Source organism: Corythoichthys intestinalis, chromosome 5 (assembly GCF_030265065.1).
Source record: "Corythoichthys intestinalis isolate RoL2023-P3 chromosome 5, ASM3026506v1, whole genome shotgun sequence".
Classification (NCBI taxonomy): Eukaryota; Metazoa; Chordata; class Actinopteri; order Syngnathiformes; family Syngnathidae; genus Corythoichthys; species Corythoichthys intestinalis.
In genome coordinates, this window is record NC_080399.1 from 25,918,078 (window position 1) to 25,931,593 (window position 13,516).

At 40.8% G+C, this 13,516-nt stretch overlaps 1 protein-coding gene across 8 annotated transcripts in view; it reads left to right on the forward strand.

The window, feature by feature from the left end:
- mef2aa (myocyte enhancer factor 2aa) overlaps positions 1–13,516 on the forward strand; it is a 238,983-nt gene that overhangs the window by 148,969 nt on the left and 76,498 nt on the right. For all 8 annotated transcript variants that reach the window (XM_057837431.1, XM_057837430.1, XM_057837427.1 and 5 more), the window contains one exon: positions 11,341–11,544. In XM_057837431.1, coding sequence (XP_057693414.1) covers positions 11,341–11,544 — 204 coding nt within the window. The remainder of the gene's footprint in view (positions 1–11,340; positions 11,545–13,516) is intronic.

The window sequence follows — 13,516 nt, forward strand, 5'->3', positions numbered from 1 at the left end:
AAAATTCCCTATTTGTGTTTGTTATTTTTGTGAATGCATGTCGATTGGGCAGGAACGATTATAAGACTGAGATTGTAGATTTTAAAAAATGTATGCAAGGCAAAGCAAATTTATTTATAAAGCACAATTCAAAACAAGGCAATTCAAAGTGCTTTACATCACATGAAGATCATAAAAATCACATTTAAATCAATACAACGTAAAAACCAAGACAATCAAAATAGGAAATAAAATTATACATAAAAATCGCATTTAATCACAATAAATAAATAAATAAACAAAAATAAAACAAAAATACTACTACTAATAATAATTAAAATCAGCAATGGAGATAAGCACAAGAGGAAACGAAAGCAAGTAGATTGAAATATATAGACAGTTATGGATATGCAGTGCTAAACAAAAGCGTTTTTAGCCCTGATTTAAAGGAGCTAACAGTTTGAGCATACTTCAGACCCTCAGGTAACTTGTTCCAGAGATGAGGAGCATAATAACTGAATGCTGCCTCACCCTGCTTGGTTCTTGTTCTTGGAACATGCAGGAGACCGGTTCCAGACGACCTTAGGGGTCTAGATGTCTCATAGGAATCCAACAAATCAAGCATGTATTTTGGTCCAGGGCCATTAAGTGTTTTGTAGACGAGCAGTAGTATTTTATAGTCTATCCTTTAAGTGTTTGTAGACGAGCAGTAGTATTTTATAGTCTATCCTTTGACTCACTGGAAGCCAGTGTAGCAATTTCAAAACCGGTACTCGATTTAGGACCTTGATTTTAGCTCGATTTTGGTGATGAGCTGTGAAATACTTAATCAAATGTGGTAAGAAAACTACATACAATGGGGCAAATAAGTATTTAGGCAACCACCAATTGTGCAAGTTCTCGTACTTGAAAAGATTAGAGAGGCCTGTAATTGTCAACATGGGTAAACCTCAACCATGAGAGACAGAATGTGGAAAAAAACCCAACATAAAATCACATTGTTTGATTTCTAAAGAATTTGAATGCAAATCATGGTGGAAAATAAGTATTTCGTCACCTACAAACAAGCAAGATTTCTGGCTGTCAAAGAGGTCTAACTTCTTCTAACGAGGTCTAACGAGGCTCCACTCCTTACCTGTATTAATGGCACCTGTTTTAACTCATTATCGGTATAAAAGACACCTGTCCACAACTCAGTCAGTCACACTCCAAACTCCACTGTGGCCAAGACCAAAGAGCGGTCGAAGGACACCAGACACAAAATTGTAGACCTGCACCAGGCTGGGAAGACTGAATCTGCAATAGGTAAAACACTTGGTGTAAAGAAATCAACTGTGGGAGCAATTATTAGAAAATGGAAGACATACAGTACAATACCACTGATAATCTCCCTCGATCTGGGGCTCCATGCAAGATGTCACCCTGTGGCGTCAAAATGATAACAACAACGGTGAGCAAAAATCCCAGAACCACACGGGGGGACCTAGTGAAGGACCTACAGAGAGCTGGGACCACAGTAACAAAGGCTTCTATCAGTAACACAATGCACCACCAGGGACTCAAATCCTGCACTGCCAGACGTGTCCCCCTGCTGAAGAAAGTACACATCCAGGCCCGTCTGCGGTTCGCTTGGGAGCATTTGGATGATCCAGAAAAGGACTGGGAGAATGTGTTGTGGTCAGATGAAACCAAAATAGAACTTTTTGGTAGAAACATAGGTGCTCGCGTTTGGAGGAGAAAGAATACTGAATTGCATCCGAAGAACACCATACCCACTGTGAAGCATGGGGGTGGAAACATCATGCTTTGGGGCTGTTTTTCAGCAAAGGGACCAGGACGACTGATCTGTGTAAAGGAAAGAATGAATGGGGCCATGTGTCGAGAGATTTTGAGTGAAAATCTCCTTCCATCAGCAAGTGCATTGAAGATGAGACGTGGCTGGGTCTTTCAGCATGACAATGATCCCAAACACACAGCCAGGGCAACAAAGGAGTAGCTTCGTAAGAAGCATTTGAAGGTCCTGGAGCGGCCTAGCCGGTCTCCAGATCTCAACCCCATAGAAAATCTGTGGAGAGGGTTGAAAGTCCGTGTTGCCCAATGACAGCTCAAAAACATCACTGCTCTAGAGGAGATCTGCATGGGTGAATGGGCCAAAATACCAGCAACAGTGTGTGAAAAGCTTGTGAAGAGTTACAGAAAACGTTTGGCCTCCGTTATTGCCAATAAAGGGTACATAACAAAGTATTGACATGAACTTTTGGTATTGACCAAATACTTATTTCCACCATGATTTGCAAATAAATTCTTTAAAAATCAAACAATGTGATTTTCTGTTTTTTTTTTCTACATTCTGTCTCTCACGGTTGAGGTTTAACCATGTTGACAATTACAGGCTTCTCTAACCTTTTCAAGTGGGAGAACTTGCACAATTAGTGGTTGACTAAATACTTATTTGTCCCACTGTGCATTCAAACGCAGAATGCACTTCTTTCCTTTGTTCCTGAAAATACATTAGCTTAATGCTAATATATAATGGAAGACACCATTTGAGGAGTAACAAAAGTTATCATTGCATTGCAGTATTTACCTATCAAAACAATGTATATTTGCACATCAGGGACATTAATCGCCAAGAAATATTACACCAGTCACAAGAATATGCTCTTTGTACACTGCCCCCAAAAAGCAACAACGACAAAGGCATACCCACACGTATTTCTCTCTTGTTCTACTATTATATGTTACTGTCAGTGCATTTCTGCAAAGCACCACTGCCTCCCAGTGGCCATGATGAGCACACATTCAGGGCCAGGGAAAATGAAGCATCTGTACAATCCAGAAAGTGTTGATTATCTCTGAAGTGGCAGTTTCTCTCAACCCCACCCTCCATGTGTACCTCCAAACAGACCCTAATCTGTAAGCCTTTGTCATTTTTATACCTTCCTTTTGTTGATTAAATTATGTATGAACTATATATTTCTGAATTTAGTTTTATTTTGTTTAATTTATAATGGACTGTATATGTTTGTAATTTTGTTCTGCTGTTTGCAATACAGTGGTACCTCTATATACTAAGGGTGTAACGGTACATATTGAACCGTTTCGGTACGTGGTGCTCGTTTCGGAATGGATGCGTACCGAACGAGTTTCTGACGTAATATAACCCTTACTTTTCGAGGCTGTGAGTCGATCGGGTTACAGTTTCTTTGTGTAGATTATATTTACTCCGTCTTCTCTACTATAATGAGGACCAACACGGTAGGACAGTATATAACCCAGAAACGTCAACGGTGCGAAAACGTGGCTGCCGCGAGAACGCAGTGAAACGCGGGCGTTTTAGAGTCAATCAGCCAATGCACACCAGTCGCAGTGCGGCCGCGTGTTAGATGTGTCCCAGAAGTGGCTCAACGCAACGCACGCGAAAAGAACGGCAGGGTTTATTATTTGACGCGAGACGCGGCCCTCCTGCGTCAATACTACTACCGGTAGCTAGGATTGGGCCGGAAGTCACTCGTGTAAAAATATGGTGGATCCGGTTGATTTTCAAACTAATATGCATATCGTAACCTGCTTTTTGAGTCCATCAGATCTCTTGAGTGGTAGATCGGGGCACAGTTGACTTGTCTTTGTTGATTTACTGCTGTCTTCTCTGCTATAATAATAACCAACACGGCCCCGTGTTCAATACAAAACCCTCCTTCCACAACAAAACAAGTAGAAACTAATATTCACATAGGAACTAAAGTTATAAGACATAAAATATACAATATAAATGAATACTACATCACATTTGTAAAATATAAACACATAATAAAATAAATAATAGCCCATTTAAATAAAATAAGAATAATACACACATTCTGCTTACACAATTAAATTTATTAATCGTCGGAGGACCATCAAGATGGTACACATTCTTCTTATTCTTTTCCTTACGGCCGTATCGTTCAGCCAGTTCACGGAAGCGCACACCATGCTCATATTTTTTTTTATCATTTCCATATTCATTTCAATGGCAAGCCTCACATTTTTCCTTTTTTCACCACCTGCACTAACATTCTTGGAACCCATAATTTTTCTCACAAGAAAATCCGCTTTGCGTCCGTCTTGTGCTAAAACAAAGAAACTGCGGCGCTGTCATAAATAGTCGCATTTTGAGCATGTCATCGGATGTAGAAACAAATGGCGGGTCAAATTTTACGTCGGATGTCGAAAAGATCGTATGTTGAGGTACCACTGCATGGATGTTAAGGAGTCATGTTTGCGGGAACCAGGCTTATTCTAATATTGACATGAAAGCTTCATGACAAAAAATGTGTTATTTTCTTGGTCCGGGTTGGCTGATGATAATATTTCATTTTCTTGGCAGAAGTCTGCCCTCAATGTTGTTATTATATGATACAATGTTTCTAAGATTTCCAAAGTTTCTTTATCAAAAAGCTTTCTCCTACCGATTTACATCCCATAATTCCATCCAGTTTTACATCCAACAGCTGCCGTTCTTTGCATTGATATAGAGACTTTCCACCCTAAAGTCCCATCCAGCTCAATGAGGACCATGATATTTCTTTGTCATATTTACAGACATACATCCCTTGCCACCCTGCAATTTTAGCCAGAAAAATTGATGAGGCAGCAGGAGTGCTGGGCGGCAGTTGTATTCCAACCTCCCCTCCATGCCTTGGCAGACAGGCAGGCCCCCCTTCTGTGTAATGTGTTTGGTAGCAATTAGGAGTGGCCGCTGCACCGCGGCACCCTCTCATTTAGCAGGGCGGGTCAACAGGGTGCACCTCATCCTTCTCAGTTACTATGGTCTGACCCAACCACATGCTGGATGGAATTCACTCCCTCTGCTCCTGTGAAAAAACTCCCAATCAGATAAACACTCTCCAAAACATCTTTGATTGGTCAGAAAGTCTTTGAAGCATGCTGTTAATTAGGAATGTAGAACTTTCAGCGTGGTTATTCATCAATACCTTCTGTTTTTGGGACGCAAGGCTGTGAATGAAAGACTGGTGCCTGTGAACTCTAGATGGAAAAGGGGCCTGTAGTAGAAGAATGACTTATGTTCTTCTTGTATTTCTATGTCAAGGCAGTGCGTGGGATTCTTGTTTTGGAGTTGTCATATTTTGGTCTCGATCCACCAATTTGGAAAGGCTAATTTGAAAGTTCCCATGTATTTAATGGAGATACATTTATCCTTGTTCCATGAGTAACATACCTGATATACCTGCTCCCTTCCATGACAGCATACAGTTTCCACACTGTGTGGATGATTAAAAAGTTACATACCAAAATTAACTTAGTTTTTGAGGCCTCATGCACACCTTGACACAGAGAATAAGGCATATCTTTGAAGCGTGATTGTCCAGCATACAACCCAGCTTTGCTCGCATCAATCCAGAAAATCACACTGATTGACAATGAATGCTAAATAATGACGAGCAAGCATTGACAAAATGAATGCTAAGTAATAACCATCAGCTTCGGCATTGCCTGATTCTTCTCATTCAAGGTATACATGAAAATGATCTTTTTAACAAACAAAAGAACAGATTCCAATAAGGGCTAGTGTGTCAACTTTTACCTTATTAGAAAGAATCGATTGAAGTTTGGTCAAGCTAATCTTCATTTTTGAGTAAATCTTGGTCTCCAATTTAAGTTTGAGAAAGGATGGAATCCAACGTCTGCGTTGTTTTTAGTCTGTAAATCTAAAATTCTAAAAAAAAAAAAAAAAAACTTATCTAAACATCAATGGAAATCTAACCCAGGTGTTTTCAGTGATGGTTACCTTCATTGTGACCTGTCACTAATGCTCTCTAACTTTTGATGTCATGACATGGGCTTCGTCTTGATTCAAGATCAATTCAGGATACTGTTTCAAGGACATTCCCACCCAGTACAAGACCTATGCACCCTAATTTGTCCACATGGAGATCCTGGGGGCTGTTTGCTGTCTCCAGCAGAGATGATATGGACCGACAGCCACGGTCGACCGTGCACTGCTACAGCCAGAGGGCCGAGGTCACTCTGCCAGCTGGTGCTAGTCCTTCCTTTCTTCATTTCTCACTCTCTCCCTCGCTCTGTCTCTCAATCCGCTCATGTCTGCCATCACGGGTGACACGGGGTTCTAATAAGGCTTCCAGCTTTTCACCCCTCCAAAGGTGTTAGCAACTCTGGCATCTTCGACTATGGCACAGTCACAGATGCACTCGCAGCCCCAGATGTCTTGTTTGTCTTGTTTAGCGACTCTGCCTGAGGAATGACATTGATAGACTCTTTGACTGACATGTCAGCTGTTTGTGTGTGTCTGTGAAGTGGCCTTTGGAACACATTATTGAAGGGAATGAAAGTAAATCCATGATTGACTGGTTTGAATATTGGCAAATCGGAATATTAATCTATTATTGGAATTTTACTTTGAAAATACTGCCCCCCCCCCACCCCCGCCGCGAAAATCAAAAATTCGAAAAGTAGAGGTGGAGCTCATTTACATTTATTTTATTTATTTATATGTAATATATATATTTATGTGTTCAATTTATTTATTCAGACTTAAGAGCACTGGAAAGAGATACATATAAGACATGTTTTTCCTCCCCCCCCAAAAAAGTAAAGAGAAAAAACCTTTATATGTATATTTTAATAGATGGTTTTAAAGCACTGCAATTGTAATAATTATGATATAAATGATATAGATAAGAAAACAATGATTTGTACATGTATACATGCATGTATCTTATCTAACATTTTAAAATAAAATACTCATTTTAGCCTGAACATGCCCAAACACTTACCACTCCAGTAAAAAAAAAGTATTGTAGGAAGCAACAAGCAAAATCATCCATAAGACCTGCTCTCATGACTAGTAAACCTAACTTAATACAACTGTTGCATTTGTGTAAATGTTAGGTTTAAGGCAAATTGATTAGTCATGCATTAAGACTGAGACTTAAGGCTGGCATAATTGAAGGACAGCTGTTGTTTTGGAACTGTCTTGAACACCAAAGCCAATGCAACACCAAACATCAAGATAACATCAGAAAGGATAGAGGCGCATATCCTACAGTATGGTAGACATTTTTATTTTACACAACGATACATAGTTATATCACAGGACTATTTGAAGTCATGCTGTGATGATGAAGTCACAGGCTTTGAATAAAAAGAAACGGAAAATGTCTCTGATTGTTCTTGACTCTTATCTCCAAGTCAGTTTTGTATTTATCAGACCGAGGTTGCTCGAGTGGAGGTTTTCATACTTGTAGCTCACAACTGTTGTTATTCTTTAGACTGCAAACCAGAACCTTTGCATATTACTTAGGGGTCGTCCATATGAACATTGTTATGATGGAACTGATTTACCTTGTAACATGTTGCTATTTTAGCACAATACACACATTATTTTTATCACTTAAAATTTTTCTAGTTTTTCAGCGGGTAGTTGAGAAGAGAAACCTTGAACTTGTTCGTTTCTGAAGAGCAAACCACGATAGGCAGGGGCTCACCAAGTGTAAATACACAGGAGGCTCTAATGTTGTTCTCTGCTGGCAGCATTATATTATTGTAGCATTATTGCGAATGTGGTAGGGAGCAAGTGAAGCGGTGACTGGCTCAGCAGCCGTGCACACAGCACTCTTCTACCCATCCAGGTGGAACAAAGTCCCTATGCTTGGCCTTTCAATCCATTCACACAAAAATGGACATTTTTCTCTCTGGCTTAATGGCCAGCATTCATCTGCTAAGTAGTGGACAATTTGTTAATCATTTTCCCCCTCAGACCCCCCTTCCTTCAGCACACACATGCATGCACACGTACCACTAGGTTGAGCAAACAAATAGACATGCGAACGAACAGATGAGAGCGTTTAGGACCCTCGGTGGAGCTGGTTAGGAGTGTAAGGTTGCAAGGTACTCACAGGTTGGGAAGTGTCCTGAGCGGGGTGTCTGCACATATCCATATCATATGGTAATTTGCTTTGAGTTCGTCATCAGAGTGACACAAAAGCCCGTTTCCACATATCTAAACACCGTTAAAATAGTGGGATTTGAAGGGGTAGCCCTTATGTGTGAAATCAATTGCCGGGGTCAACTGACTGTGAGATGATGCAGACATTTACCGAGTCGCTTCTAAAGGCCCATTTACATAGTGACTCTCCGAGAATACGAAAAATTTCAAATTTGCATTTGCGTCTCCATTTGAACAATGTCGCAATTCCGCAAGAAAACGATGTAGTATTCATGCCAGGGGGCAGTGCAGATTTACAGGGCGGCACAGAATGATGCACTTTGACCCCACCAAGCTCCCTCAGCCTGAAAAAAAATATGCCTGCCCTCTCGAAGCAATGGCATTTTTCTTTTGTTCAAAAAGGCACAAAAATTGAAACATTCAACATATTTAATTTAAAAATATTATTGAAACAGTAAATTAAAGCCGTCATTCCGCCATATTTGCTGTTTTTAATATTTAGTAGCACCGCTGCGCACGCCCAATGTGACGTGTACGAGTGCTGATGTTAACGGCGTGGTCTCGCGCAACGGGAGCCTTTGATATGCATGCCAAGGAAGCCCCCTCAATCCCTGGCAATCGGATTCTTCCACTTTGGTGGCAGGATTCAGAATTTTTCGTCTTCGCCCTCAGTCTTCGCTGACACCATATGCACGCGAAGCGAGTCCGCTACTCAGTCATTGCGTCTTTGTGTCGCAGAATTGCCATGTAAACTGCCCCTTAGTATACTGTCCGTGACTTTCCCGGGAAGTGGTGTGTGTGTGAAAGCGCGGATCATGGGGGGTTCATCATCATTCCCTCTTTATTCGCAGTAAAAATGAAAAGCGGTACACGAACATTGCAGTTATCAACATGGCAAACTGGAAATTGCAAAATTAAACTGAAATTATACTGAAATTAACTTGCTATTGGATCGTAGAGCCGAGGAAGAGTCTATCGTCCATCTTTAGAAATGTGTGGGTTATTTCGTTGCCGATGTTGACCAAAAATGACCTAATGTCCGGGTTATAAAATCACACCAGCCGCCTTCCCCGCACAGAGAGCGCCGAGTCGGCAACACGGACAAGGCTATGAAAGTGTCCAACCCACATTATTCCTGGAATATCTCTCCATGTGTGAAATCAATGATGCCGGTTAATCCCGCTTCATCTTACACAGGAATTTACCGGGATATAAGTCTGAAAGGGGCTAAATAGTACTCTGCAGCATTGAAAGAAAATATGTCCATATACTTTATTTCAGGTTGTCGAACTATAGATTATCTTTAGTGACATTGAGTTAAAAAGTAAAGAATTGAATTGATTTGGGCAAAAAGCAATTGATTGTTACTATGCAGATATTTTCAGAAAAAGGCATACCATTTCTCCGCAAATTTGTCTTTATGGAGGCTTGTGTGCTTTGAGGTTTAGTGGCAGAGCTCGTGGCTAATCAAATATTGCACACAAAATTAACATTACAGCCTGCATAACAAAAGCAAGAGAATGGATTGTATTGTCTGTAGTGGCTTTATGTCATAAAACCACCAGCGCATTTTAACCACTGTACATAAAAAATCATTAGATGTAGTTTTCCCTGTCTCAGAAACATGGATCGCGACCTGAAAAATCACGTTTTTGTGATAAACAAGCATAGCTTAGTTTAGAAAGGCAGTGTAACATAACGATACAGTATGTGTGCTCCACAGAAACAGAACTGCAGAGATACAGGAGAGTCACTTTGCTTAAGGGGGCGGGGGGTTACATTACCAACTGGAGTGATGTATGACCTGGTGTCCCATCTGAGGGCTCAAGTTACAAGGCTTGTGCTGCGCTACCAGATAGCTTTCCGTATATGGAGTCAGCGGCTACAGTAATGTATGGACGCCTCTGTCTGACTCAGCTTGCTGACTTACCGTGTCTTACCGTGACCTCTTAAGTAGATGTGTTGGATGAACGCCTTCATTTCTATTGCACGACACCGTTGTCTGTGCTTATCAAGCCTCACCATGTTAGAGATGCCTGTTGACCAACAATTTTTTTCAGTAAACTAGAAAAAATATGTTTTTGCGATTAATCCGTCACTACTACAAAATGTTAACTCATTTGCTATTTGCTATTTTTAATTATTTCAGTGTCCCAAAGACGTATTTATACGTCTTTTTTTTTTTTTTTTTTTTTTTCATAAGAGACATCTCTAGGTTCTGATTTAACTGAGCTCCAAAGCACAAAGCTGAAAATCCGTTTTAAAGCAATAAAACTGGCCGCTGGAGGGCAGTAGCGCATTTGGTAAGACCTGCAACCTTATTCAGCGGCAACGAACGGCCGGGCCGCACAGTCGGAGTGCTGGCGGAAGGATGCCAGGCGGCGGACGATCGAGCAGAACAACCGAGAGGACGCCCGGGATGCCAGGCGTTGGACGACCAAGCAGAACGAACGGGACCACCAGTGCAGCGGAAGATGCCGTTGCGTCCGTGCTGCTCGCCGAGCAGACCCCGCAGAGACAAAAAAAAAATCCGTCTTCATGAGACAGGCGGGGATGAGGGAAAAGTTTACCCGGCTGTCGCGGCGACAACAGCGTCATCTCTCAGTTATGTGTAAATAAATTGTTACTTTGCTATCAAAAGCTCTATTTGTCTTGTGTTTGTTATTTTGTAAAAGGAAAACATTATTCAGATGTTTGGGATGTAACTAAAGCAAAAAATAGCTGTGTTAAAGTCAAAGTCATGTTTGAAATGTATGCTTTCACAAAAAGCTCAATTTCTCTGTTTTTTCATCAGAAATTGGAAAATTGCTCAAACTACGCTATTTTCTAATGCTGATTTCTAAAGAATGGAAAAATCTATTAATTTACTTTTTTTTTCCTGCTGAAAAAATTAGTCTCAATTTTTTCTTTTGGTGGGCTCCATGTTTATATAGCAATGGTACAGAACTTTCCGTGGGCCTTGCAAAATCTGTCAAAATCCAGTAAAAAGGGCCTTGCTCCGGTGAAAATGACTGGGAGTGAATGAGTTCAATGTAGATTATGCATGTACTCCAGGTTTTAACATAATCTGACTCCTGCTAATACTTACGAAAAGGCAAACCCTTTTCAAATTCCAGACCAGTCTCGTTTTTAACATTAGGAAAACAAAACTTTTATTATCATCTTATATTTACAAGGTCTCATGCGTGTAGAAGGAAATGTATTTTCATTGATTTTGGAATAGACTATAGCATAAAATATGGAAATGGTGAAGTGATGTGAATACTAGCACTGTATGTTTACAAGATCAATGTATTAGGCCCATTTGTTTGGGACGCGCTCAATTGTTAACAGCATTCCTTTGAGTTGCGGCCTTTGCCAGTTCCCATGTAACGGACAGTTGATTTTCTCAGGTTACCTTCACAAAGAGGAAGTTTGGCCTGATGAAGAAAGCCTACGAGTTGAGCGTGCTCTGCGACTGCGAAATAGCCCTCATCATTTTCAACAGCTCCAACAAGCTGTTCCAGTACGCCAGCACGGACATGGACAAAGTGCTGCTAAAGTACACTGAGTACAATGAGCCCCATGAGAGCAGAACCAACTCTGACATAGTGGAGGTGAGCATGTCTTTTTTTCCCTTTCACGTTGACTGAACTCTAGTGTGAAGACACCCCCCCCCCCCCACACACACACACACACACGTGCGCGACTGATCTACACTTTCTGCTGTTGATTCATTTGCCTACATGAAGCGGTAAATTGCATTTTAGCAAGAAATAATTGCAGTACTTTTGTTCTGGACTCAAGGCTAAGAAATATCCATTCATTAACACCCATTACCGAGATAATAGTGCTTTGTCCATGCTGTGGATGTGGCACATATAAACGGTACATTCTTTAGAATAGGTCACATGGGGTCTGCACTACCTGATAAGTTCATGTTCACTAACTGGTGGAGGAAACCTATCTGGCCACTACAAGGACCATGTTTCCTGAGATACAGTCCCCAAAGTTGCTGACACGTCCTCACCGTCAGTTTTTAGTTTCTTTATTGTACAACAGAAAATCAGTAAATTGCTCATCTAGCTTTGAAAAGGATTCTGGCAGTGAGTGTGTGCCCTGTAAACGGCAGGCTGCAATGTTATGCCTTTATAGAGAATGTTCTGCCAAAAGACTAAACAGCAAGCTAAATGACAATAATGAGGCAGTGTTGTTTTTGACGGCCCTTTTAATTTTCTTTTGGACGATAATGGGGAAAAAATACTCCCTAAATGAATAAATAATGGTTTCCAACTATTTGGAATGAAGATTGACAGACAAGCACATATTGTAGCATCTACAAGGACAACACCAATTTGGTGATGATACACACTCAGCAGGAAAATGGTACATTATTTCTAATTATATCCACTTGGACACCACAAACTGTATGTAAAAAAGAGTTTAAGAGGACGCACGGCATTAGCCTAATGCTGATGCGAACGCTCTGCTAATGCTACGAGTTACATTTACTATGTGATGATAATTCAGCATAGACCTATAAAGGCTAAAGCAACATTGTATATTCTCTCTGGAAAACAAAAACACTACTACGATGCAGGCTAACTACACATAAAATGTCCCACATTGTGAACATGTGACGGAAACTCAAGCATTTTAGTCTCGCGCTCATCTCGTCAGACAAAAACTGGCATTAGGCTCGTTATGTTTTACTCTCCCAAAACATAATTTAAGCTCGCTAATGTCTCGTCATCGTCATGAAAAAAGTGTTCGTTGACGAAAACAACACTGGAATGAAGGTGAAATCTTTTTTTACAATCCATACAGTCCTCAACAAAATGAGATACTATGAGTGAAACGTCAACAATCAAGAATTCAACATAAATGCTCAGGAAAAATATGCCACAAAGGCTACGTCTACACTCGGACGGATAATGGCCTTAAACGTGTAATTAGTTGGACTATACGGTATGTCGGCTACACTAGTTTGCCTATTATCCGGATTAGTTGGTAGACGGATAATGTAGGCGGGTAATATTACACGCCGCTTAATATGGACCGCTGTATCCGTACAACAATTGGATACTAAGGAAGTGACGTCATGCCGTCAGATAGATTAGTTGAATTTTTCCTTTTATCCCAGACAATGTGTTTTAGGTTGTTTTATTTACCTGACGTGTTTCTGAGGCGGAAGTAGTCGCCATCGTAAACAATGGAGGCGGACAATCACGACGTGGCATTCCTCCTCCTCTTTTCTTTTCCACACATTTTTCTTGAACCTTCAAACTACCTCGCAATAATATACTTCAATTCAGTGCCCATTTGTGGTCCTCCCATCGCGGATGACGCCTAGATGTGCGTTTTTTACAGAGCTCGTCTCCCGCGTTGTCTCCGATCAGCCAGCTGCGGGGTTGGCTCCTCCAAACTCGATGCCGACTGAACATGAGTATATAAAAAATACGTAGAGGAAAATTAAACCCTGAAAATTGACCTGTGTGGTACCCCCAGTCAAAGAGGGGCGTGATCAGTTTTTTTCCATGACATTTCTGCCTGTCAGAACTGTTGCCACTGTTATGCACAAGCACTCCT